Source organism: Piliocolobus tephrosceles, chromosome 6 (genome assembly GCF_002776525.5).
Source record: "Piliocolobus tephrosceles isolate RC106 chromosome 6, ASM277652v3, whole genome shotgun sequence".
NCBI lineage: Eukaryota > Metazoa > Chordata > Mammalia > Primates > Cercopithecidae > Piliocolobus > Piliocolobus tephrosceles.
The window spans coordinates 13,832,638-13,860,322 of record NC_045439.1 but is presented as its reverse complement, the minus strand read 5'-3'; the positions used below and the strand labels follow the sequence as shown (position 1 = coordinate 13,860,322).

The 27,685-nt window shown below is 46.0% G+C and overlaps 1 protein-coding gene and 1 long non-coding RNA gene across 5 annotated transcripts in view; one reads left to right on the top strand and one right to left on the bottom strand.

Moving 5' to 3' along the window:
* Nucleotides 1–27,685, top strand: part of RIN3 (Ras and Rab interactor 3) — a 185,471-nt gene that overhangs the window by 85,708 nt on the left and 72,078 nt on the right. For both annotated transcript variants that reach the window (XM_023205504.3, XM_023205505.2), the window contains exon 4: nt 18,263–18,335. In XM_023205504.3, coding sequence (XP_023061272.2) covers nt 18,263–18,335 — 73 coding nt within the window. The remainder of the gene's footprint in view (nt 1–18,262; nt 18,336–27,685) is intronic.
* LOC111538236 lies at nt 1,653–18,778 on the bottom strand. 3 transcript variants are annotated; one of them, XR_002730273.3, is made up of 3 exons: nt 18,232–18,778; nt 15,203–15,269; nt 1,653–5,245 (listed from the first exon to the last, which is right to left on the bottom strand). It is a non-coding gene; the product is annotated as an uncharacterized LOC111538236 (long non-coding RNA). The 3 variants fall into 3 exon arrangements; XR_002730274.3 differs by lacking the exon at nt 1,653–5,245 and adding an exon at nt 8,190–8,773; XR_003309656.2 differs by lacking the exon at nt 1,653–5,245 and adding an exon at nt 14,262–14,631.

Genomic DNA, 27,685 nt, shown 5'->3' with positions numbered 1-27,685 from the left:
CTGGAGAGCTGGACTTACGCACTTACCAGCACACTACTGCTTGTTTTCCTCATCTAGAAAATGCGGGTGGTAATACCCATGTCATAGAACCATGGGGAGGTGTTATATATGTGAGCATTTTGCAAAAAGCATGACATGTATGTGGGGTCAATAGGATGATGTGTGTTTATAGATAATTTTTTTAAATTCTTACATGAAAAACTGTGTCTTATTTTTTAGCTGTATCTTTGCAGAAACAGGAAATAAATTTCCATCAGGGCGTATTAGGACAGGTGTAGCATAGATTCCCAGAGAAATCAGATGGATAATGTGAGACTATTAGCTGATCATGGGATGACCTTTGAAATCATCAAGTAAATACTTCCTTGTGAGAGCCTGAGGGGCTTCTTCTCATTGGCTTCAGGGTCCTGAGGACCAAAGCCCTGTCATTCATTGAGATGATCCGGTCAAGCGTTTTCCATGGTTTTCTTTGAGGAATGCCAGTGGCACTGGCTGTGGTGAAAGAAGCCAACAGACAAGCAGACCTAGATTTGAAACCTGGTTTCTCACTTACTACCTGGTTGAACCTGGGCAAATTCCTGAGCCTCTTCAATCTCAGTTTCCTCATCTGTAAAATGTGCTACCTCCCAAATAGAGTTTTGGGAGACCCTTGGAGAGGGGGAGATTCTGCTGGATTTCTGTTAGTTCTGTTCTCTCTGCTGGGCTTCTTCAGAATTCTGTACTTATATCATGGTCTTAGAACTCCAGTTGGATCCCTAGTTTGCAGAATGTGGCTCCAGATTGGTACAAGAAGCCTGCTTGGTATAGCCCAACCTGGAATGTTCTCTATGTGCCTCTTTTCCTGCTGAGTTGTGACACAAAATATTTATTGAGACTTTGCTGGGTGCTCAGGCCTTAAGGAAGTAGAATCATAATAGCAGTCACTTGTTAAGCATTCTATATGAATTAATTTAATCTGCATGTCAGCCCTAAGAGAGAAATAGTACAGTGTGGCAGAATTAAGATGATCATGCATTCTTTGACAATTCTCCCATCAAGAGTCTATTGCCTCGCTCCTTGGATCTGGGCTAGCCTGTTACTTCTTTGACCAATGAATGAAATAAAGCAGAAGTGACACTATACCAGTCGCAGATGTAGCTTTTAGGAGAACTGACAGCTTCTGCCTGGACTCTGGGAGCTCTGAGTTGTCATGTAAGAAATCTAATGACTGACACCGCCATACTGGAGAGACCATGTGGAGAGGCCTGGACACTATATAAGGAGGGAGAGAGGCCCAAGAAGAAGACAGGCCTGGGTGAATCCAGCCTTCCAGGTATTCCTGCCAAGGCACCAGGCATAAGCAAAAGTGTCTTATACCCTCCAGACCAGACCAGCCCACAGCTGAATACCACTAAGTGCCCTAGTCAGTGCCACAAAGAGGAGGAGAATCACCCAGCTGAGCCCTGCCAAATTCCTGACCCACAAATTGTGAGCTACAATAAGATAGCTGTTATTCTAAGCCACTAAATTTGTAAATGATTTGTTACAAAGCAATAGATAACCGGAACCATGATCACCCTCCTTTTGCAAATAAAGAAATGGAGGCACAGAGAGTTGAAGGGGCTTAGTTAAGATCACACATTTATTAGTAAGTGGTGAAGACATGATTTAAACCCCAGAAACCTGGTTCCCAACATGAGTTGTTAACACTGTATTGTACTGCTCTTGAGTTGAAAACATGTCTCTGCTTGCAAGGAGACTTCTGTTTACTTTGGGATGCAAGAATCACTCATGCTACAGAAATAGCAGTTATGGCAGAAATAGAGAATTATAGAAGACATTCATTTATTCAGTTTAAGGACACTAGGCCCTGGGGATACAGGGATGATTATATTAAAATGATGTTAGGATTTTACTTCTGTCAGAGGAAGGACCCGCACTGCCCCACAACACTGACTGGTGAATGAGACCCCAGGGGAACAACTCTGAGGGGTGAGGACATTTGAGTTGTGTCCTGAAGGATGAATAGAAATGGCCTGTTTGGAAGAGCACACGAGGTGGCAGGATAGCCCACGCAAGGGCACAGAGTGGCAGAATGGTGGGGTGCACCCAGGGAGAGTCCAGTGTGGCCGGTGTGGAAGGGAGGGAAAGCCGAGAACAGGAGCATCAGCTGGAGCCACTCGCAGGGCAATGTGCGTCCAGGCCTTGAAGCTTAGCCTCTGTCTAAATGGCTCTGGGGAACACCAGCAAAGGACATTAAGTGTGGGGTCATGATCTGATATGCCTGCTAAACAGAAGCCCCCCGCCCTTGGGGGTGTGAAGGCTGGAGTGCAGGGGGTGCTGCTGGGGATGAAGACCAGAGGAAGATCCATGGCAGCAGTCTGGTGACAGCATGGTGGGGTCAGACCAGGCAGTTATGGCAGGCATGGAGGGGAGGGGACACACCCCAGAGTGTTTAGGAGGAGGACTCTTGGGCCTGGTTGGCAGAAATGGCATGATGAAAAAAGAGGAGCTGGTGGTGCCTTGGGGCACCTGGTGTCAGGGACTGTGGGACAGCATCACCCTGGGCCTAGGGAAGAGCAGTTAGAGGGTAACAGCAAGGGACGCAGTGAGCGTTGGTGCCTGGGAGAAAGAGAGCACCCCCCTAGTGCCTTCGATGGAGTGGGTGCTCAGCAAATACTTGACAAGGAAGATCAAATGGACCCCTGGGTCTGGGTCTCTGGAAGGAAGGTAGAGTGCAAAGTAGAGATTTGAGCATCACCAGCACAAGGGCGGCTGGAGGGGTGAGATTCTAAACCACACCAAATCCTTCCATTGTGTTCTTGACCTTTGGACTGAAGAGACCTGTTTCCACCTCTGTTCTTAGAGACAAGTCTGCTCTGTTCCTACAGGGCTATACAACTCCCATCTTGTCACTAAAATGGGATTTGAGTTAGATGAGCAGTTGCAGAAATCTATAACTCTGTGGATATAATTGACTGGGAGCACTGAGCCCTGACCCCGGGCAGTCACGAGGAATGTCCCCATGCCAACTGAGAAGCTTCTCTTTGCAGCCACAGTGACGTCGCCATCCCTGACCTGGGGCATTTATAGTGATTCGGAGAGCCCCCAGTTCTATGCCTGCGGTGAACTTAGGGATAGGGGCAGTGCTCCAAATAACACCCCTCGCTTCACCACCTGCGCTCAGAACCAGTAAGGAAGTAGACAAAGGTGAGGAAGATGCAGATCAGGGTCAGTTTTCTTAGCAATGGGCTGAACTGAAGGATGCAGTGTGTGGGGACATGATGAAAATGAATAAGAAAATTGAGAGGAAGCCTCACAGTTCGAAAGGGATGTAGTTGTGGGATGTAGTTAGGGCACAATCGAGTGCCCTAACACGCACCCTCCTTGACTCTGCTCCCCGGAGCTACAGGCTTCCCTGTCCCAAGGGCTGGGGCTGTCCCAGGATGCCTAAGGGGAGTGGGAAGAAAGCTGCACCCTGACCCCAGCAGACTGGATATTTACAATCTTGGTTCAGTAGCATCTTGAAGCAAGTGAACTATCAGTTGCACTGAGACTGATCCCTTGTTCTTGATTTCACGACGCATTTCCTGGCTCTTGGTGTCTCTGCACTGCTGGTGAAGAGGATGGAGTATGATTCCTCTGAGATAGCATCATGGGCCTTGCTGTCTTCCATTGAATTCAGTTCCAAGCACTGATTTCGGGTACCCACTATGCGCCGGGCAGCACGCTAGGTGCTGGGGTCCATGGCATTCCTAGGCTCCTGCCGATTCACTCAAGGAGCACAAACTGGTTCTCTCTCGAGAGCAGGGTGCGTGAAACACGGCACTGTTGGCATTTAGAGCTGGGTCATTCTGTGTTGTGTGGACTGTCTTGGGCATTGGAGAATGTTAGTGGCATCCCTGGCCTCTGTCCACTAGAGGCCAGTAGCATCACCCTCCGAGTAGTAACAATCAAAAGTATCTTTACATTATCACCAAATGTCCCCCTGGGGGATCAGTTTGCTCCTGGTTGAGAACCACATCTCTAGGGCTGTGCCACCCAGTATGGTAGCCAGGGGCCACGTGTGGCTAGTGAGCTTCTGAGACGTGGCTCGAGTATATTGAGATGAGCTGTGAGTGTAATATACACCCTGGACTTTGAGCACTTAGTATGAAAAAAATGGGAAATGTCCTATTAGTAATTTTTAATATATTTATGGTGTCTTAAAATGACAATATTTTGGATCTATTGGGTTAAATAAAATATAGTATTGGGATTAATTTTACCTGTTTCTGTTTACTATTTCTAATGTGGCTATGAGAAAATTTATATTGCACACATGGCTCGTATTCTCTCTCTCTTGGGTCTAGAGCTACACCAGCCCCATGTGGTGGGTGAGGGCTCGGACTGCAGAGTCAGACCCACCCAAGGCCGTGTCCTAGCCTCGTCGCTTCCTAGCTCTGTGATCTTCGGTGAGCTACCGAACTTCTCTGGGTCTCACAGTGGCGGTCACTTTCTCCAAGACCTCAGATCAAAGTTCCCAAACTTGGGGGGAGATGGTGAACTTTGTATGATTCTGATGTTGAAGCTGGTATTTTCTGGACGTTCTTGGGGGGGTCCTTCTGTGGCACTCAGGGCTGTTGTCACTATCAAGGTGTTACCCACCTCCCTTCCCCCCATCCCCTCTGTTCCCGGAGAGAACAAAGTGTTTTTTTCTCAGTGGGTCCAGTCAAAGACATCTCCGCGGCCCTGCGGTGTGAGCAGGGAGCAGGTGGGATTGCTTTCCCCGACATGCACCTCTTTCCAGGGTGGCGCCTTTACCCAGCATCTCCCACCACTCCTTCCACCTCGCCTTCTCCCAGTAATCTCCCCAGGCCTAGTTTCTCTTTATTTAGCCTTTCCTGACACTTGGCAATTTGCAAATCTGTCCAACGTCTCCCCTTCTGTTTTGGCATCTGAACCTATAAATAGCTCCCAGTCGAAGTCCTGGCTGCATTGTGACAGTTTGTATGCTTGCACTGTATTCCTTTTCTCAGACTTTTAAAAAGTCTCATCTACGCACTTGCTCAATACAGAAGAGCAGCTTCCAAAAAAAGGAATCTTTTATTACAGCATGAACAATGTAGTCGGGAGTTGCCTCAGCGTGACATGCTGCTTGCAGCAACGATGAGCCCCGTGAAGCATGTGAGATGGTCCAGGCGAGGTCCTGGACCCAGGATGGTAAAAAGAAATGAAGTCTGGGCTCTGCTGTCTCTAGAAGCTTCATCCTGGGCCAGAGCTGGGCCTGTAAATAAATCATGATGTGCTGTAATCAGCTGTAAAGTTGGCTGTGTGCCTAGTGCTCAGGCCGGTGGGAGGGGCCAGAAGTTCTGCCCAAGAAGGCCTCACCAAGGCATCACCTGGGGACTGCCTGATGACAAGGGAGATGGTGGCCCACAGGAAAGGCACCGCTGCTGATAGCGAGGCAGCAACACACCGATTGCATTCCTGTAGGAGGCACTGGGACACCTTCCCTCTAGCCTGTGCCTCCTGTCTCCACAAAAGGCATCTGCTATACTGGCGGGTGGGCCATGGTCGCAACTTGGCCACAGCCTTAGGCCAGTCACTTAGCCTTCCTGATCCTCAGTTTCCTCACCTATTAAAGGTAGATAATGGAGTTGTCATGATGATTAGAAGTACAGAGCCTGGCACAGTGAGCACTTATTAAATGGAAGATGACATTATTATTATTAAAACTGAAAACGGTAACCCTCCATGACTCCTCAGGAGGCTCAAGTCTGTGCAAAGCCCAGTGCTGGGAATTTGGAAGAAGGAAGCAAACAATGACAGTTGCCACTGAATCAGAATCTGGATTCCAGAGAGCTCTAGAATCCAACTCTGGAAAATACTCGGGCCGATCCCCTCTCAAGCTGATGATGTGCTACCTCTGGACCTCAGTTTCCCCATCTGTGCCATGGGGAGGGTGGAGAGCTACCTCTTAGAACCCTTCCGTTCTGGCTTTCAGTGGTTCCCTGTCCAGGGCTATAACCTGGGGCATTTGGAAGCAGCCTTGCTTGACCATGGCTGCTGGGTGCTCCCCATCCCTTTCCCATTGGCCTCCAGCCAAAGGCCAACTCAGGCAAACTCACTGTGCCCTACTTTGCACTGCAAGCCTGCAGCGCACTTGGCCCAGGGCCCTGGTGGGTGGAGACCAGGGCTAAGGAGGGATGATCTTACACTGAGAGCTGCAGACTGGACAGGTGTTGGAGCCTTAGAGAGGGAGGCTCAGGCAGGCTGGAAACATACAAGCTCCAGGGCCAGCTCCAGAGGCAAAGGTGCCACCCCAGATCATCGGTAACATCCAGCAAAAGAGAAAGGATGCTTTTTTCAGCACATTTTCCCAATCGGCATCCTCTTCCAGCTCCCTGAACCCTAACTCATCCTTTGCCCTCCCCACCCTTCAGCACCCCCGCCCAGGTCTTGGAGATCTCTGTGCTGTCTTTTGTGAGCGGCTGCTGTCTTGCACTCAGAGCCACTGTCGGGTAGGCCTTCAGCCTTTGCACAATGACCCAAAGGGTGTGTGAGGGGCTCAGGTACTCTTCTCCTCACCTGGCACTTAGAGAAAACAAGTCTCAGAGTCTCATGGTATGTGGTTGGTGGACCCAGGGACCTGCGCCTGGTCAGTGCTGTCCAGGTTTGGGCTCTGCCTGGAGCAAAATCAAGAGCTTGCCCATGCCATGTTGCGGTCCTTAAATGGTAGCAAATCTCAGAGAACAGAGGAGCCACTCAGGCTGGCATGGGATTGTTTGCTCTTTCTTACTTTTGGCAGCTTCTACCCTCTGCTGGTACCAGCAGTGCTGGCAGTTCTGGTCTAGCAGCACCCTTCCCTCAGGCAGGAAAGGGTGGTTCTCCAGCATCACCTCAAAGCCAGTAGGTGCCAGGGCTGGGCCTGGAACCAGCGGGTCCCCAGGGCTCCAAAGAAATTGCTGTCTTCCGCACTTCTACCCCTGGGAACACAAAGTGATTTCCATCTCTTTCAGAAAATTGTGCCTTTGGATAGTAAGCTCTGTGATGGTAGCAAACATTCCTTTCTCCCCTCAGCCACAAACTGACCAAGTGGTGGTTCCCATGGCAACTGCGGTGTTGCTGGGCAGCCATGGACCCTGGCCAAAATGCAATGGTGTCCTTCAAAATGGGGAAGGAGCCTACCCCTTGCAGGGGCCTGTATGATGGTCCACAGGCTGGCCAAGGTGAGTGGGGGTCCATGGAAGAGTGGGCATGGCCCTGAAAGGCCTCACTTCCCCGCCCCCAGCCCATAGGGCCCTGCAGGTGCCCCTCCCTCCTGCTCCCCAGCTGGGAACCACTCCCCAGTCCCTTGTCACTTTGACTTTTTATCCTCAGGGTCTGTGCCCGTGGCCTTTCCTGTCAGGCACCCAGCACAGTGATCTAGTGTCCCTTTTAGGAAAGAGGATCAGAATCCATTAGGATTGAATTCTCTAACCCATCTGGGTGATAGGAGGATTCAGAGTAGGTTGGCTCAGTAGTGTCACATAAGGACCTGGGGTTAAAGCCACTTCCAGGGTCCACCCAAAGGTCCTCTCCTAGCCAGGTGTGAGGGCATTTTTTTCTCCAAGTATTGAGCCCTCCAAAAGGTCAGAAACTCCCCTCTCCTCTAGGAGTGGTGTCCAAGCGTTCCTTGCGTCCCCGGGTGACAGTTTCCTCCTGGGGCAATCCTAATCTATCCATTGAATCCATCCAGTGCTCATTCCATAAGCATGCATATTGAGGACTTGCTGCATGAAAGATTTTCCTTAGATAAAAACAATCAACATCTCTCTCTCCCTACCCAACCAAATGTTCAATCATCGAAAGAGAATGAGCTGATTGTTTTTGAATCTCTACCCACCCCTCCCCACCAAGAAAGAATTACAGATAGGTCCCAGGGCCCATACCACCGGCAGGTTCCCTGTTACCCTTCTAACTGTGAGGCTTCCTCTCAATTTCCTTATCCATTTTCCTTTTTTTTTTTTTGAGATGGAGGGAGACTCCATCTGTGGCCTAGGCTGGACCTCATTGCAGCCTCCACCTCCTAGGCTCAAATGATCCTCCTGCCTTAGCCACCCAGTAGCTGGGACTGCAGATATGAGCCACCATGGCTGGCTAATTTTTGTATTTTTGGTAGAGATGGCATTTCACCATATTGCCCAGGCTGGTCTCGAACACCTGAGTTCAAGGGATCCGCCCACCTCGGCCTCCCAAAGTGCTAGGATTACAGGAGTGAGCCACCACCCCCTGCCCCATTTACTCTTTATTTCTACATATTATGAGCACAATAAGTCCTTGTTGATGAGTAAATACATAATGAAAAATATCCTAGCCAAAGAGAAACTCTGACCAAATGGGGGTCAGAACTGGAAAGTTTATTGACAACTCCTATTGTCAATCAAAATGTGTTAGAAGTGGGATCTCTAAGGTTAACAAAGCTGTCTGCTAAAATGAAAGATTGGGGTTGTGTTTCACAAGTATGTATATACTTCAAAAACAATGATCCTTGGCAAGGTGCATCCTCGTTCCATGCTTTCATATCATGATCTGTTCCTTCTCAAAGCAAGGATCTGGCTTGGATTAACAAACGCTCACGCTTCATTTGTTAGCAAAGATAAATGAGACTGTAATGAAGGCATGTGTCAATAGGCATTCTTTCCCTAGAGTCAGTGTGATGAAGAACAAGTTTTCATTTGTTGACTACATTAGCCTCAATCGCTGGGAACTTGTAGTAATTAAAACTGGGCGTATCTGAAATTTACCTTTGCACCGTCTGTGAAGAAAGCATCTACAAAGGGAAAAATAGTGTCAATAAAATTACAGAGAAGACTTTGGTCTAGATAAGAATAATAACTGGTTAAAGGCCCACAATTCATTAATGATATCAATAGAGAGAAGAATTGACCATTAATTAAAGCAGATTGGGAATGGCCCTGCTGAATCGTCTATATAACACCCCTTGTGTGCCTACTATTTTCTGTACAAGCTTGGACAGCAATGTTTGGAAAGACCCTGTTAAGAGGATGAAAAGACAAGGCCAGATGCAGTGGCATGCACCTGTAATATCAGCTACTTGGGAGGCTGCAGTGAGAGGATCCCTTTAGCCCTAGAGTTCAGGACCAGCCTGGGCAGCAGAGGGAACCCCAGAGCCAGTCTCAAAAAAAAAAAAAAAAAAAAATGGAGGACAAAAAGACAAACTACAGAATGGGAGAAAACATTTGCAAATCACGTATCTGACAAAAAAATGTGCATCTAGACTATATAAAGAACTCTCTGCCGGGTGTAGTGGCTCATACCTCTAATCCCAACACTTTGGGAGGCTTAGCTGGGTGGATTGCTTGTGAACCCAGGATGTTCAGGCTACAGTTAGCTGTGATCGCACCACTGCATTCTAGTCTAGGTAATAGAGCAAGACCCTGTCTCAAAAAATAAGTAAATAAATAAAGACAAGTAACTCAATCAAAAATGGACAAAGGATCTGAGTAGACATCTTTGCCAAGAATATATGGAAATAACCAAGAACACATGAACAGACTCTCAACAGCACTAATCATCAGACATGCAAATCAAAAAACCACCATGAGATATACTTCACACCCACTAGGGTGACTATCATTAAAAAAGATGGACAATAACAAGTGTTGACAAGGGCGTGGAGAAATTAGAATCCTCATACCTTGCTGGTGGGAATATAAAATGGTGCTGTCACTTTGGAAAACAGTATGACAGTTTCTTAAACATACAGAATTGCCATATGACTGAGCAATTCCACTTCTAGGTATATACCCAAGAGAAGTAAAAACACATCCACACAAAAACTTGTACACAAATGTTCACAGCAGCATTACTTGTAGTAGCCAAAATGTGGAAACTACCCAAATGTCCATCAACTGATGAGTGGAAAAATACAATGTGATATATCCATACAGTAGAATATTATTCAGCCATAAAGAAAAATATTCAATTAGAAAATGGGCAAAACACGTGAACAGACATTTCACCAAACAGGATACACAGATGGCAAACAATCACACGAAAGGATGTTCAACATCATTAATTATTTGAGAAATACAAATTAAAACCACAATGAGATATCACTCTTCACCTATTGGAATGGTTAAAATAAAAAGTAGGAATAACACTAAAGGCTGGTGAGGATGGGAAGAAACTGAATCACCCCTGCATTCTTGGTGGGAATGTCAAATGGTGCGGCCTCTCTGGAAAGGAGTTTGGCAGTTCCTTTGAAAACTAGAGGCTGGATATGGTAGCTCATGCCAATAATTTCAACATTTTGGGAGAACAAGGTGGGAGGATTGCTTAAGGCTAAGAGTTCCTCATCTCTACAAAAAATTTAAAAATTAGCTGGGTGTGGTGGTGCATGCCTGTGGTCCCAGGTACTCGGGAGGCTGAGGAACACTTAAGTCTGGGAGGTTGAGGTTGCAGTGAGCCATGATGGCACCACTGCACTCCAGCCTGGGCAACAGAGTGAGACCCCTTCTCCAAAAAATGATAGGAAATTACAGATGACCTTACCACATGACCCAGCAATTTCACTCTTGGGCATATATCCCAGAGAAATGAAAACACATTTTTCACACAGAAACTTGTACGTCAATGTTTACAGCAGTTTCGTGCATAGTAACTAAAAGCTGGAAACCATCCAAATGTCCTTCAGTGGATGAATGGCTAAGCAAACCCATAGTATATCTGTGCTACAGAATATTACTCAGCAATAAAAGGCAATGAACTATTGATTAACAGAACAACTTGGATGAACCACAAGGAAGTTACACTGAAAAAAGCCAGTATCCAAAAGATATATACTTTGTGATTCAACTTATATGACATTCGTGAAATAATACGGTCATAGAGATGGGAACAGATTAGTTGTCGGGGCTAGTGATGGGGAGGGGCTAGATGTGGCTATGAAGGGATAGCACAAGGGAGCTCTATGGTGCTGAATGAACTCAATATCTTGATTGTAGTGACTGCGCAAAGCTACCTATGTAATAAAATTGCCTAATACTGTACAAACACACACACACACAAATGAGTGCATATAAAACTGCTGACATCTGAATAGCATCTGGGGATTGCATCGAGGTCAGTTTCCAGGTTTTGACATTGTGCTCTAATTATTACCAGTGTTACCACTGGGGGGAACTGGGTGAAGGGTACACAGGACTTCCCTATTCATTTATTTGCAACTTCTTGTGAGTCTATAAGCATTCCCAAATAAACCATTTTATGAATACAGTTATTTATTTTATTAATGCAATTAAATAAATATTTGAGAACTGGCAATGTACCAACCACCATGGTATATGCTGGGGGTTCTTTGCAAAACATGATGCACATGTAGTCTCTGCTCTTGACAGTTCATTTGCATTACTGAATGATATAACTGAATTTCTCTCTCTCTTTTTTAGCAATTGTTTTTTGTTTTTTTTTTTTTTGAGACAGAGTCTCACTCTGTTGCCCAAGCTAGAGAACAGTGGTACAATCTTGGCTCACTACAACCTCTGTCTCCTGGATTCAAATGATCCTCCTGCCTCAGCATCTCAAGTAGCTGGGATTACAGGCACCTGCCACAATGCCCCGCTAATTTTTGTATTTTTAGCAGAGACAGTGTTTCATCACATTGGCCAGGCTGGTCTCGAACTCCTGACCGCAAGTGATCCACTTGCCTCAGCCTCCTAAAGTGCTGGGATAACAGGCGTGAGCCACTGTGCCCAGTCTCTCTTTCTTAGCATTTTTAAAGTTGTTTATTAAATTATACAAAAAACTTGCATTTAAAAAATGTATTTTAATTTGGGGGTACAAGTGGGTTTTGGTTACATAAGCTCTTTAGTGATGATTTCTGAGATTTTGGTGCACCTATCACCTAAGCAGTGTACACTATACTCAACTTGTATTCTTTTATCCCTCACCCCACACGCAGCTTTCCCACCCCACTCCCCAAAGTCCATTCTATCACTCTTATGCCTTTGCATCCTCATAGCTTAGCTCCCACTTATAAGTAACAACATGTGACATATAGTTTTCCATTCCTGAAAAACTGAACCTCTTTAAAAACAAAAACGCCTAATCGCTTTCAGTTCTTCATGGATGTTCTGTTTTGATGTTGAGATTGTGAGTGCCAGGGGCTGGGCTGGCATGCATGTACCCAGCATCTCTACCTGCCCCTGACCCAGCCTTGCGGGTGAGTCACCAGTGAAAGGTTTCCTTTCTTCTGAGCCAGGGTAGAGTCTGATTGTTGTCACCTGCTGTCACCTTGGAGCACATTGGGTTCTGTCTGGTGCCTGTTCTCACACCTCACCTCTTGAGAAGGTTTGGACAGGGTCTGGTATGTTTCCCCTGAGGCTTTTGCTGAGGGATATGGGAGAATGTACTCAGTGTGACAAGTCTTGGGAACTGCTGGAACTGGCAATTTTGTTGGGAGGAGCAGGCTGGCGGGCTCCCTGCCCAGGGCAGAAGCAGGTGCTGGATGGCCTGAGGCTCTGTCAGAACTGTCTTGGCAGGTTCATGGGTGACATGGTCTCCTGGGCAGTAGGTGGCATGGGGGCTTGTCAGCTGTATTAGTAGGGTTTTGAGCTGCTACTGAAAGCAGCATGAGCTGAGAGGACACTGGAAACCAAGGGTTTTAGAGAAAAATCTTGACTATGTCTCCGCTTACAGAAGTTGTATACACTTATTATAAAAACTCACAGGAAAACAGAATGCAGGAAGTGAAATTCAGTCTGTGTGTGTGTGTGTTTCTGGTTTTAATAACAGCTTTATTCAGATATGTTTATTTAATGTATCAGTATCTTTTTATTAGATAATAGCTTTATTCAGATGTGTTTATTTAATGTATTCAGTATCTTCCAAGATCAAGGCGCTGGTGCAGAAAAAAAATTTTTTAAGTATTAAATGTCATACAATTCAGCAATTTAAGGCATACAATTCAATGGCTTTTAGTGTATCACAGAGTTGTGCAACCATCATCACAGTCAATTAAGAACATTTCATCACCTCAAAAAAGAAACCTTGTGTAGCGTAACAGCGTGAATATACTCAATGCCACTGAACTGTACACTTAAAAATGATTAAAATGCTAAATTGTGTGTTATTTATAGTTCATCATTATAAAAAAGAAAGAGTGAAACCCATACCCTTTAGCTAGCATCCCCCATCTCCCCCTAACCCCAGCCCTAAGCAACCGCTAATATCCTTTCTGTCTCTGTTTATTTGGCACACTCTGAATCTTAACACCTGAAGGCCCCTTTTGCCCGGCTGTTCTTTACAGGTCCTCACTGTGTGGCAGGCATGGTGTTGGGCTCAGTGCAGGGGACAGGGAGAAGTGAGACCTGTTCCTGCCCCGGCTATAGTCCAAGAGCCCCTGCCTCTTACCCACAGTAAAACACACAGGTGGCATTTCCCTGATGGGCATTTTGGGCAGCACATCCTGTGTGTGGCTTTCCGGTGGGAGAGGGTGGAATCCCTGGGAAACGAAGGCTTTGGGGTAGAAGGTGGATCTAGAACTGGACTCTGGAGGTGCAGGGATTCTCTGTGCAGGACAAACAGCATGAGCAGAGGCAAGGAGTTGGGAGTGAGGACTGTAGAAAGAGGAGAGAGGGAAGAAAAAGCCCAGCCAACAGACAGGATTACTGTTGAGGAGCAATAGGAAATGAGACCCGGTGGGTCTGCAAAACCCTTTCCCTGCACCCCTGCCTCACACCACATTGCCTTGCATGTGTAAAATGACAGTTCAGTAATATTCCCATTGACTGAACACATGGGCACTGTTCCAAGCCACTCCCATGGCATAATTTATTTCATGCTCACAGTGATGTTTATGAGGTGGTGTAGTCGCTTCTTATGGCTGCCACTGCAAATTACACAAACTGGGAGCCTTAGAACAACATAAACTCATTCTCTCATAGTTCTGGAGGCCAGAAATCGGAAATCAAGGTGTGGACAGGCTTGGTTCCTTCTGGAGACTCCAGAAGCATCTGTTCCATGCCTCCCTCCTGGATTCTGGTGGTTGCTGCCAATCTCTGGCATTCCTTGGCTGGCATTCCTTGCATCACTGCAATCTCCATCTCCAGCTTCCCATGGCATTTCCCTCTCTGGGTCTGTGTCCCATGCCCTCACATGGCCTTTTTTTTTGGAGACAGAGTCTTGCTCTATCCTCCAGGCTGGAGCGCAGTGGCACGATCTCACCTCTGCCTCCCAGGTTCAAACGATTCTCATGCCTCAGCCTCCCGAGGCACCCACTACCACTCCTGGCTAATTTTTTTATTTCTAGTAGAGACAGGTTTTACAGTGCTGGCCAGCCTGGTCTCAAACTCCTGACCTTAGGTGATCCACCTGCCTTGGCCTCCCAAAGTGCTTGGATTACATGTGTGAGCCGTCGTACCCAGCCCATGTGGTCTTCTGATAAGGACACCAGCCATTGGATTTAGGGCCCACTCTAATGCAGTATGAGGTCAGCTTGGTTACATCTACAAAGACCCTATTTCCAAATAAGGTCACATTCACATGTATTAGAGATTCACATGCATTCACATGTATCACATTCACGTATCTTTTGCAGGAACACAAATCAATCCTCAACAGCTGGGTACTTTACTACCCCTGTTGTGTTCGTCTGTTCTTGCATTGCTATAAAGAAAGAGATTGAGTAATTTATAAGAAAATAAGTTTAACTGGCTATAGTTCTGCAGGCTATACAGGAAGCATGATGCTGGCATCTGCTCAGCTTCTGAGGAGGCCTCAGGAAACTTACAATCATGATGGAAGGCAAAGGGGGAACAAGGTGTCTCACATGGTGGGAGCAGAGCAAGGTGGGGGGCAGGTGCCACACACTCTTAAACAAGCAAATTTCATGAGAACTCTATCAGAGAACAGCACTAAACCATTCATGAAAGACCCACCCTCATGATCCCATCACCTCCCACCAGGCCCCACCTCCAACACTGGGGATCACAATTGCACATGAGATTTGGCTGGGGACACAGATCCAAACCATATCACCTGTTCTATAGGTGAAGAAACTGAGGCACAGAGAGGAGAAACAACAACCTCGGAACATGCTCACGTGCAGGTGGCGTGGCCTGGGAACCCACACACAAGACACCTGGCCAGTGCAGTACAGGACAGGGGACAGTCTAGAAGCTAAACCCACCACCCATCAGAGCAAAGGATTGTTTGTCTTGTGCCAATTTGCACTCACCTGTGTTCTAGAAAGGTGCGAGGCTGTTTGTTGGGACTTCCTCAAGTCTGAGGTGTTCCTTTGGGGCCTAGAGGGAAGGGCCATCAGTCACATGGTAAGTGGTCCAAGACCCTGTCCATGATGCCCCTGTGGCCTTTACCCCTCTGGGGTATCTTTCCCAGGCAGACTTTCAGCAAACATTCATCAATCTCCCATGCACTGTGCTAGACACTAAGGGAGACTCAAAGATGGACCAAACCCTGCCCCAGCAGGCAGGACCTCCCTGTGTGTGGCCGTGGTGTGAAGGGATGCGGTTTGCATAGTCAGAAATGGAAAGGTGGCAGAAGGGGCGGGGGCTGGGGCCAGGGGAGAGCTTTCATTGCAAAGAAACAAGCATGAGTCTTAAGCATTGCTTATGATTTTACAAATCTGGGGTTTTAACAGTAAAACAGTAATTGGGCCTCTGCATATAGCACCGTGTTGGGCCCTGGCTGCCAAAGCGAGTAAGCCCTAGTTCCTGCACTAACGGCTAACCTATTATCCAGTGGACTAAGTACCAAAGCCTTGTAGGGATGCTGTTTCAGGAAGGGAGTCCAGGGCTTTGCGTAAAGTGCCAGGGGGCCCAGAAGGGGGCGTGACTGACTTTATCTTCAAAGTTTATCTGTGTTCTGCAAAGATCAGGCCTTCCCTCTATGGGAAGGAAAGCTACTGATTGTTGAGTATGCCTGGTATGTAGGCTGGGCTTTTTGTGTGCATTACCACTAACCCACTCCAGGCATTCCTGAGGAAGGTCCTTCCTTCCGTTCCTATCTTATATATGGAGCCTCTGTCTCCCCTCCCTGCTGCTGGACGTCTTTTGGCCCCAGCCTCCCTTGGCCACGCCTGTGCTGCCCCTTGTGGAAGGAGTCGGCAGTGCACCACATGCGGGCACTAGGTGGCACTGGGCAGCCCGGGCCATCCTGTGAATTCCAACTACCACCAGCCAGGGTCTCTCAGACTTAAGTCATTTGTAGGCATCCTCCAAATGCCTCCTCTACCACCATCTAGTTAATATTTTACTTAAATTCTCTTTTAAAATGTTGTCTCTATCCCAGTGGGAAACCATGATCTCCTTGCCATAGACAAATACGTATTTTTTTAATTATGTGAACCCTTAAGAACAGTGTTTGATATGCAGAAGGAAAGCAAATATAAAAATGAGGTTAATTGAACACAACACGTTGGTTTGTTGTATCACTATAAGCATCTCACAGACCTCTAATGCTGTGGAGTGCTGTCCTGGGTTTTGAAAACGGGACCACAAACTGATGTCACCTGTGTGTGTGTGGCTTTAGGGAAGAACTCCTTTCCCTTTACAGGTGGAAGGACAGAGGCACTGAGCGGGGAAAGGGCACACTTGAGGCCTCATTGTCCGTTCCAGGCTCAGAGCCAGACCTGGAAGCTGGGTCCTGCCTTCCCTCTCCATCACATGGAAACTAGAACCTTGGGAGACCAGGACCACAGTGGGACATGCACGTGTTTCTTGGCCCCTCTGGAGCCAGAGGGCACTCATGTGGGGCTCCCACGTGCAGGGAGCATGACCGTGGATGTGGGGAGTGTGAGGATGAGTCAGGAGTTGTGGGGCAGGTGCCTGCAGGGCACTGATGAACAGTGGAACCTCCAACAACCTGCTGAGCCTCTCTGGTTCCTTCGCCCTAGCTCTCCCAAGCAGGGCAGAGCATGGTGCCGTGTTCTCCACTGGTCAGTCTGGCCCCAGCTGCAGGCACTGACGGCGGCATCCTGGCACCCTACCCCTCCGAGGAGCCCCATCCACCTTGGCATGGATTTTGAACAAATGCTTTGATCCCTCTTCCTTGTCAGAGCTGTAAAACATCAGGGTAGCCCTTGCCTTTGGGTGAGCCGCGCAGCCAATCAGGTTAGGTTCTGAGAGACCCTGGAGATCTGGGTGACAGGCCAGTGGCCCCACTTCAGTGCCCCAGACCCATGTTCCTCCTGGAGGCTGAGGCAGAATTGGGCAACACCCTTCCTCCTGGCTTCTCCTGGACCTCACAGTTGCCAAGTTCTGAGACTGTTGCTTGGGATGACTGTGATCTATTAAGTGTTTAATTCTGCATTCACAGTCTAGAACCTTCTGTGTTTTTTTGTCCAAAATGATGAATGTATATTAACACCAGCTATCCTAATAGTGATATGGTTTGGCTGTGTCCTCACCCAAATCTCATCTTGGATTATAGCTCCCATAATTCCCAAGTGTTGTGGGAGGGACCTGGTGGGAGATAATTGAATCACAGAGGCAGTTTCCCCCATACTGTTCTCCTGGTAGTGAATAAGGCTCACGAGATGTGATGGCTTTATAAGGGGAAACCCCTTTTGCTTGGCTGTCATTCTCTGTCTGCACCATTAAGATGTGCCTTTTGCCTTCCACCATAATTATGAGGCCTCACCAGCCACGTAGAACTGTGAGTCCATTAAACCTCTTTTTTTAAGTAAATTATCCAGTCTCCGGTATGTCTTTCTTTTTTCTTTTTTTTTTTTTTTTTCTATTTGAGACAGAGTCTCACTCTGTTGTCCAGGCTGGAATGCTGTGGTACAGTCTCGGCTCTCTGCAGCCTCCGCCTCCCGGGTTCAAATGATTCTCCTGCCTCAGCCTCCCAAGTAGCTGGGATTATAGGCAACACACGTGGCTAATTTTGTGTATTTTTAGTAGAGACAGGTTTCACCATGTTGGCCAGGCTGGTCTTGAACTCCTGATCTTGTGATTTGCCCACCTCAGCCTCCCACGGTGCTGGGATTACACACGTGAGCCACTGCGCCTGGCCCGGGTATGTCTTTATCAGCAGCGTGAAAATGGACTAATTACAAATAGGTAATCCTCTGAAATCTCAGTGGATTGACAAGGAAGTCCCTTTCTCACTTAAGGTCCAGTTGACAGCTGATGTGTATGGAGCCGCATGCAGCCCAGCATGGGACCCAGAATGAGTGTGGCAGACATGCCCCCCCAACCAGTCCCTGCCACCTCCTTCCCCCCTTTTCCTTGGCAGGATACTTACCTTACCCAGGGCCCTTCTTCTCTCTCCCCAGTTTTGTACCTGGAAGGCTCAGCTCTTGTGTTTGAGGACATCTTCAGACTGATTGCGTTCTACTGTGTCAGTAGGTGAGTAGACCCGGCCCTGCAGGTGGTTGTCTGGTTGCAGCAAACATCCCATGCAACCCTGGATGGGTACAGGGAGCTTCACAAGGAAGCCCCAGAGAGAGGGGTGCAGCTCAGAGGATGCGGAGAGAGGGCACAGGCCCCTCTGGGAACCACAGGGGACTTGTTGGCTCTGAGGCTTTCTCACACTATCTGATAAGAACCCCTCCCTTCCACACCTGCCCCTCTGGCTCACTGCCTGTCTCCCGGCTTCCTGTGTTATCAGCTTCAAGGACAGCCTGGAGTCCTGCGTGTACCAGGCCTCCCATTGCAGGGGTTCTAGAAGGAACTTCCTGCAGGAGCAGCAACAGGGGCTGATCCCCCTTTATGGGAGGTAGCTTGTGATTACTAAGCAGCTGCTGGGTGGAGCGGGTGTCTGCTAACCACCCTGAGAACTGCCTGTTTATTCAAAACTGGTTTTGGGTCAGTAAGAATTTAAAAATACACTTTGGTGCCATAAGCCAATGACTTAAGCTACAGAACCTTGACAAGGGCTGGTTAGAAATGGGGTGGAATGTGTTGGGGTCCAGCAGTGGGCTCCAGCAGTGGGCTCCAGGCCCACAACTCCCTGCTGCCTCTGAAGAAAACCATGCTGAACCTAGAGCATCCCTCCCCACCTACCACGACCCTCCTGAGTCCAGATGGGCAGGAAAAGTGAGGCTGATAATGTCACCGGTGGAGGATGTCCAGGTTCTTGGCGTCTTGAACAAAGAATTGGACAAAACGCACAAAGCAAGGAAGGAATGAAGGGGTTTATTGAAAATGAAAGTACACTCCACAGTGTGGGAGCGGGCCCAAGCATAGGGCCTCAAGGGCACTGTTATGGAATTTGGGGGAGTTTAAATACCCTCTAGAGGTTTCCATTGGTTACTTGGGGTGTGCCCTATGCAAATGAAGAGGATGAAGTAAAGTTACAAAGTCTTTTACTTGGCCTACGCCCTATGGAGAGGATATTTCCTGTTACAGCTGAAGTTTGACTCGGCCTTATGTTCCCTGCCTCCAGACCCTATTTTCCTGCCTCATCTCTTCCCTGAGAGGTGATCTCCATAAATCTTTATGGGAGGCAGAGAGACCAATGGTCTTCTTTTTTCTTTAACTGCTTCATGCTGGCTTGGGACATAGTCCCTACCTATTGGGGATCAAGGAACTCTCAGCCTGCTCTGTATAGTGGAGGCAGGGTAGCTTCTTGATGGCCAGGGGTGGTATCTTCAACTGCAACTGGCTGGAACCTTTGTTGCATGTTTATCTGAAGCTTGGTGGTCTCTATGCGAGAGGAAATGAATTTGGTTAAAAGATTTAATGGGAACTTCAGGGGGTGGATACCTATGTTGTCAAGAATGTTTGTTATAGAGATTTGCAGGAGAAAAAAATAAAACCTGGTCTGTTCTAGAATCTATGTGTTTCCTTAAAGTCTTAGCAAAAACGACACCATTTTGGTTTGGTTTGTTGGGGCCTAGTGCATAAGCTTAGTCCAAAACAATGGCCTCCCAGAATTTTGTTTAACAAATTCCTGGCCAGGCGTGGTGGCCCACACCTGTAATCCCAGCACCTTGGGAGGCTGAGGCTGGTGTATCACTCGAGGTCAGGAGTTCGAGACCAGTCTGGCCAACATGGTGAAACCCCACCTCTACTAAAAACACCAAAAATTAGCCGGGCGTAGTGGCAGGTGCCTGTAATCCCAGCTACTCAGAAGGTGGAAACAGGAGAATTGCTTGAACCTGGGAGGCGGAGGTTGCAGTGAACTAAGATTGTACCATTGTACCCCAGCCTGGGCAACAAGAGCAAAACTCCGTCTCAAAAATAAATAAATAAACAAACAAACAAACAAATTTTAAAATTCCCCCTAAAACTTAGGGCCTTAGTGCCACTCTCTGTTACCCTCATTTTGGGTTTCTGGTCTTACTTAGCTCATCATTCATAGGTTATGGTGTCTTCATGGTCACATATTTCTTTCAGCTCCTGTTATTCCAGCTGGAGAGAGACCATATGACATTCTAGAGATGGCTGCATGCAAGCATTTAAAACCTTTGAGAGAATATAGCCCAACAGGAAGACTATTACTATGACTATTGGGAGGATAAGAGTAAGAAATTGGAGTATGCTCCTTGCCCAAGGTCCCCACAAGCCAAACTTCCTAAAATCAAAGCGACCAAAGAATGACTTAACCAAGCAGTTTCTTTGTTAATCCGCTAGCACTGAATTCCTATAATCTTCATTTGATGTGTTTCTCTGTAGGCCACATGTGCCAGCAGCTGCACAGATACATCTTTGTTCAGCCAATTCTATCATAACTTTCACAAGAAAATTTAAAGTCTGTTGTGTAACTGTAGAATTTACAGTAGAATTCGCTGTAGAGCCTATCATGAGGGATACATTGCTAATCATTGCTTCTTTTACTTTAAACCATTATTATTATGTTGCTAATCATTGCTTCTTTTACTTCTTTTACTTTAAACCATGGAAAAAGGACCTAATAAATGATGCCCTTCTAGAAGAGTGAAGGCCTCCTGGCAATGTTATCTTTAACCCATGATGTGGGTTAAGACAAATGAACCAATGTTTTGTTTCTGACTGATTATGAGGCGACCATAATGAGGTACCATTAAAGTTTTTTTAAACCTACATTGGGCCTTTGTCCTTTATCCATCGAAGTATAAGGTTCTCCATGTATAAGGCTGGTTGCAAACTCCTTCGTGAATAAAAGTACACCCCATAAGTGCACAAAACAGACCCCTTTTCCACTTCTATTATTCATAGAGGCATAAGCAAGGGAAAATATTCAAAGATAAGAGTTTCGTGATAGTGGAGGCCTTAATCTGTGAACTTGGGAAAAGCTGTTCACATCAAGGATGCCTTCCTCTTCTGGGGAGAAATCTCCCTGGTTAGCCTTACCCCAAGGGTTCCAATGGGTATATAGTTCCAAGAGTATGGAGGGACCCTTCACAGTTTTGAGATTATGAACCCAAAGTTCCAGGTCCTAAAGTTTTGTTTTGTGTGGATGGCAAGGACAGTCTTTCTCTGATGTTCTCAGAAGCTCTAAACTATAAAAAGCTTTTTTACCTGGTGAAAATACACTATAGGCCTGGCGCGGTGGCTCAAGCCTGTAATCCCAGCACTTTGGGAGGCTGAGATGGGCGGATCACGAGGTCAGGAGATCAAGACCATCCTGGCTAACCCGGTGAAACCCCGTCTCTACTAAAAAATACAAAAAGCTAGCCGGGCGAGGTGGCGGGCGCCTGTAGTCCCAGCTACTCGGGAGGCTGAGGCAGGAGAATGGCGTAAACCCGGGGGGTGGAGCTTGCAGTGAGCTGAGATCCGGCCACTGCACTCCAGCCTGGGTGGCAGAGCGAGACTCTGTCTCAAAAAAAAAAAAAGAAAGAAAGAAAATACACTATAGCATAATAATCTACTGTTATAGCATCAGCCCTCTTGCATCAAAAAGCTTTTATACAACCAGACACATGCATTGAAAATAACAATTAATTGAATGAAATCCCTTTGTAAAATGTTTAAGTGGCCTACCAGGTGATCAATTGAACCTGAAGCTTTAATTGTTTTCCCAGGAATATGGGATCAGACATTGGTTATAAACTATGTTAGTAATTTGTAAGTCACTACATCAATGTGTTCAATTTAGATCGTTTTATCTTTTCCATGTTGAGTCATGGGATGCAGAACTCTTAATAATAAAAGCTTTAAGGATTCAGGAAGGACAAGGTGGCCATCCTGGTTCTCCGTGAGGCCATGCTTAATTAACATTAGACTTATATTATCTTGGATACTAGTTGTTTTTCCAAATTAGGTACATAGCACGGACAAGAAAAATTTTTTTGTGGTTTATAATAACTTAGTATAATAATCATATTTATAATTGATAGCGTATACTTAGACATTAACATTTTAGAAATCCCATACAATTTTGTAACACATATTAGTATTATTCACAAAAATATAACCTAAAGAAGACTGAACATCATTTTTACAATCCCATGTACCTAAACATGTCAAATAATCCTGTTTACTTCCTTTCTGGATATTTTCAGGGGCCCTCTGATCTATCCAAAATATCAGGCATTAGGAAAGACAATTTTGAAACTGAAGTTTGATTTTGAAATTTCAGAGCACTATAAATTATTTATTTTGCCAAAATGACTCAGAAATTTAAAAAAAAAAAAACCTTTTCTAACCTTTTACAAAACACACACACACACACACACACACACATTCTACTATTCTTACTGTTCTTGTATACCTTGCATGGAAAACTGTTTCTAGTAGTCTTTTTTTTTTTTCTTTTGAGACGGAGTCTCGCTCTGTCGCCCAGGCTGGAGTGCAGTGGCGAGATCTTGGCTCACTGCAAGCTCTGCCTCCCGGGTTCGCACCATTCTCCTGCCTCAGCCTCCCAAGTAGCTGGGACTACAGGTGCCCGCCACCATGTCCAGCTAATTTTTTGTATTTTTAGTAGAGATGGGGTTTCATGTTAGCCAGGATGGTCTCAATCTCCTGACCTCGTGATCTGCCCGCCTCGGCCTCCCAAAGTGCTGGGATTACAGGCTTGAGCCACCGCGCCCGGCCTCTAGTAGTCTTAATTGCATGTTGTAATGGCGAATTTTAAAGTAAAACTTGGTAAGTTATGTTCTCATAAGGTTTAACTATTTCCAGCATAGCTAGAAGTGTGGCCAACTCCACATGTCCCCAGGCCTTACCTAGCTGGAAAGCAGGCAAGTTAAACAATTTGCAAAAGCCAAAGAAGCAGCTTATGACCTTCAAGCATTTAGCAAACCCAATATTTGAACATAATTTGGGCCACTTGTTTACATTTTGAAGACATTTGTATTTTACCAATAATCTTTAAAACTGTCTTTATTTCCCAAAGATTACTCAAGTCACATGAACTAAATAAAAGGCATCACGTTTTTCACTTTTCCGACAAAATATTTGACTTAAGCTTTTATTATTAAACCAATTAATTTAAAACTTTACAGGGGAGATAAACCGTGAATTTTCCTTTATATTTAACCAGTTTGCACAGAGAGAGAGAAGCCAAAGACTGACTAGTAAGAAACTCTTACCCTTTTGCTGGCATGCCAGGTTTCTGGGTTCTCTCTCCCTGAGTGGTCCTAGCGACCCTGCTTAACCATATTCAAACAAACACATGGCCATGAATTAAGAATATTCACAAATAGTTTACAAATTTTGGAGACATTAGGCAGAGAGAGAGAAATATGACTTAAATTCTATTTACGATAGTATACCCAAGACACTTAAATTATCAGGAAGCCTAAAATCCAAAAAGTTAGTTTAAAGATAGAAAGCTGATGTGCTCCATTAATTCCTGTGGGCCCGACAAAGGTAGCTTTGGAACTCCAGATAAATGGAATGAATGATGACTTACTAGAAATACATGGGAAACAAAATAACTATTCACAGAACCAAATAAAAGCCTTCCACTAGGAACTTAAAAAAAAAAAAAAATCATAGTTTTATACATATGGATACACAAGCAAAGCCAGAGGAGAATAAACAGCAAGTGAATGAAAACTAGAAGCCAAAAACAAATAAACAGAAAACCAACCCTAAATTTTCCTACTCAATTTACCCTAGAGGCTACAGTGTTACCTAGGACCCCCCAAAAACCCACATAATGCATATTTTAATACTGACACATAATTCAGTATCCTTAAGTTCACCAATATTTTCATACAGCCTGCGCAATTAAGAAATTCACTTTAGACACATGGCCAATAAGTACTACAGCACTATCCATGCAAAACAGTAAACATAGTGTGAAGCAACACAAGCATGTATGTGAGATTTGGCTTTGCACTAAATCCAGCGTCATGCTTAACTGTATTTAAAAAAGAATTGCCAGGCCGGGCACGGTTGCTCATGCCTGTAATCCTAGCACTTTGGGAGACCAAGGCAGTTGGATCACGAGGTCAGGAGATCGAGACCGTGCTGGTTAACATGGTGAAACCCCATCTCTACTAAAAATACAAAAATTAACCAAGTGTGGTGGCACATGCCTATAGTCCCAGCTACTCAGGAGGCTGAGGCAGGAGAATGGCATGAACCCGGGAGGCGGAGCTTGCAGTGAGCCGAGATCATGCCACTGCACTCCAGCCTGGGCGACAGAGCGAGATTCCATCTCAAAACAAAAAGAATTGCCAAACTTCCGATGCATTTTTTACAATCCTTCTTGTTTTACTGTCGATGAAAAGAGTCAAACTCTGTAAAATATTTGAAGAGATTTATTCTGAGCCAAATATGAGTGGCCATGGCCTGTGACCCAGCCCTCAGGAGGTCCTGAGAACATGTGCCCAAGGTGCTTGGGGTACAGCTTGGTTTTATAGGTTTTAGGGAGGCATGAGACATCAATCAAATACGATTAAGGAATACATGAATACGTTGGTTTGTTTCAGAAAGGCAGGACAACTTGAAAATTGTGGGGATGGGGAGCAGTGTTCCAGGCTATAGGTAAATTTAAACATTTTCTGGTTGACAATTGATTGAGTTTTTTTCTAAGGACCTGAGATCAATAGAAAGGAAATGTTCATAAAAGATTGTGAAAAACCAAGGTTCTTTCGAAGTCTCATAGTGGCTGCCCTTAGAAACAATAGATGACAAATGTTGCCTATTCAGACCCTTTAAAAGGTGTTAGACTCTGCCAGTTTTGGTAGACAACATATAACAGTAAGTGTACATACAAATAAACACATCCAGATGTGTATACACACACATAAATGAAAACCCAGTAGCTTGGAACTTCACCAAGAGACAGCAATACAAGCTTACTGGTTTTACTTTGCTCCAATCGATAAGACAATGAAGGCTGTGAACCAAAATTTCGGGTAAAGCGGTGTCTATGGCAGTTTGCTTTTCAAAGGCCAGACCTCCCCAGACTCCAAAGAGTGCTAGAGCCAAACAGCACCAAAAGAGGGCCACTGCACACATTAACCAGGCTCCCTGCTTCGAACAGCAGCACAAGTGGGATCCACGCAATGCCATCCCACTTTCCCAGTAGACAGTAAACTCCAGATTCTAAACAATTTGGGGGCCAAGCAGCATTGCAACTGCAAGAGAAAATTCTACGGAGGGCTTAGTACTAGACCTCAGAACCTCTGCCAAGAGCATCCCCTTTGAGGAGGTTGAGGTCTGCAGGATCCCCCAGAGCATCCTCCTGTGGGCTCCAATCTTAGAGTGTCAGATGTCTCTGACCTTAGGTGGGCACTGGCACCACTCTGCATGTGTTCCCTCCAGAGCCTGCTATGAGCTTTCCTTTGGTACCTGGGTGTAATCTCTGACTTTTAGCATCCTTATAATTTGATAAGGCCATACCTTCCCATGCTTCCTGTTCTGTTAGAAACAAATTTTTGGTGCCGCAAAGTGAACCCAGCACTCAGGCAAAAGTTTTCTCAGCAAGGCAATTTACTTCTGTAGAAAGGCACTTCTTGCATGCAAGACAGAGGCAAGGGGGAGCGTGCAAAACAAAGGAGAACAGGAGTTTCTTATCCCTAACGCAGACCCTGTTCCTGTGTCTTCCCCCTGTGGGCTGGGGTCGGACCGCACAATCTAGGCTAATTCCGATTGGGTACTGTTGACATCATCAAAGGAGGCGAGGTGGGCCTTTGACAGGAAGAACAGGTACATCTTGGGGTGCATCTTGGGATGTTTGGGCACAGCAGAGAGAGGGAGGGCTGATAGATGAATGGGTACATTACCTTTTAGAATAGAACAAAGAACCAGGAACAGAAACTCTTTGAAGAGGAACTATTAGTTCTTAACAACAATTTCCTCCTCTTGAATTTATACATTTCCCTCTTTAAACTTATCTAACATGGCTCGGATTTGTTGATCTTTCAAGGGAAATAATTTATTACTATAGGATTTGGAAGAACTAGAGAAGATTTTGTTAATAGCTGTCCCTATAAGTCTTTGGACTAGTCCACGAATGCAGGGTATGATGCAGCATCCAACAACCATAAGCACAGCTATTGTGATTGCAAGAGAGGTAACAATAGAGGCCATGAGTCCTTTCCATTTACCAAACCAAGTTCCTAACCATCCTGTGAAAGGGTCACTTATCCCAGAATTTGTGGCTAATTCATCTGATAAGGAGGTAAGACCTTGTAAAGCTTTTGTAATTGTTCCATCAGGGGCTGTATTGTTGGGAATGTAGGTGCAGCATTGGGTTCCTATCATAACACAAACTCCACCTTTTTCTGCTAATATCATATCTAAGGCCATTCTGTTTTCCCAAGCCATTTGGCTAGTAGGCCCTAATTGTTCAGCTATTCCTTTGATAGCATCCCTAGTGTAATTAATAAATCGCTGCTGGTTATAATAGATGTAATTTATCCAAGCTACATTTTTATTAATAGCTACTATTGGAAGTAATGATTCAAATCCTGCAGCTATTGAGTTTCGGGCTTTGAATCTATCAGGTACGCCCCGTGGGACTCCAATTGCATCTATATAGACTTGAGAGTCAAAAGATCCCTGAGGGGCCCCTCTTGTTTTACGATGTTGTGGTTTCTCTTTTTCTCGTTGTTGAAATGCCAGGGTGAAAGGGATGGCCAATTGAACTAGAGCACAAGTGCCACTCCAGTTACTTGGCAGGGTGGCCAGTAGGGGTCCACCGCAATACCACCATACATCCGCTCGGGGATGAACAAGGGGAGACTGATTGGTAAGCTCTTGGAAAGACTTAACCTCACTGCATCCCTTTAGGTCCCCAAGAAACTCCAAATTTTTTCCCCGTCGTGAGAGACAGGAAGTAAAATTGACATCTGGAGATGGAGGCTGGATGGCCCTCGGGACCGGAGCCTCACGGTGTGGAATTTCAGGGAATAGCACAGACAGAGTTAGACAGAATTTACTATCCCAGGCTGTGGGGTGTTGGAAAAGAGCCACCATGCAGCCCATGCCTGGTTTGTAAGAAGACCATCCAACTGGAAAGGAGACAACTTGGGCCTCTGGCCTGCCTTGCGCACAAACGTAACAGTCGCTTTTGTTTAGAGTGCGAACGGAATATTCAATCCATTCCATCCAGGCATTTGCATCTTTGTATCCTCTTTCAATTGTCAGTGTTTGTTTTAAATTTTTAACCTCTACAACAGCTACTTTGGTTTTGTCATTAGGTGGAGAAGAGACAGTGGTCTGGTCAGCAGGTATAGAAGAGTATAGAGGTGGAGATTTGGGGGATGGAGATTTGGGGGGTGGAGATGTAGGGGATGGAGATGTAATGAGGTGCAACTCGAAGAATCCTATGGGGTCTTTCCCTGTTACATCTGCTCCCATACCATAGAAGCGGT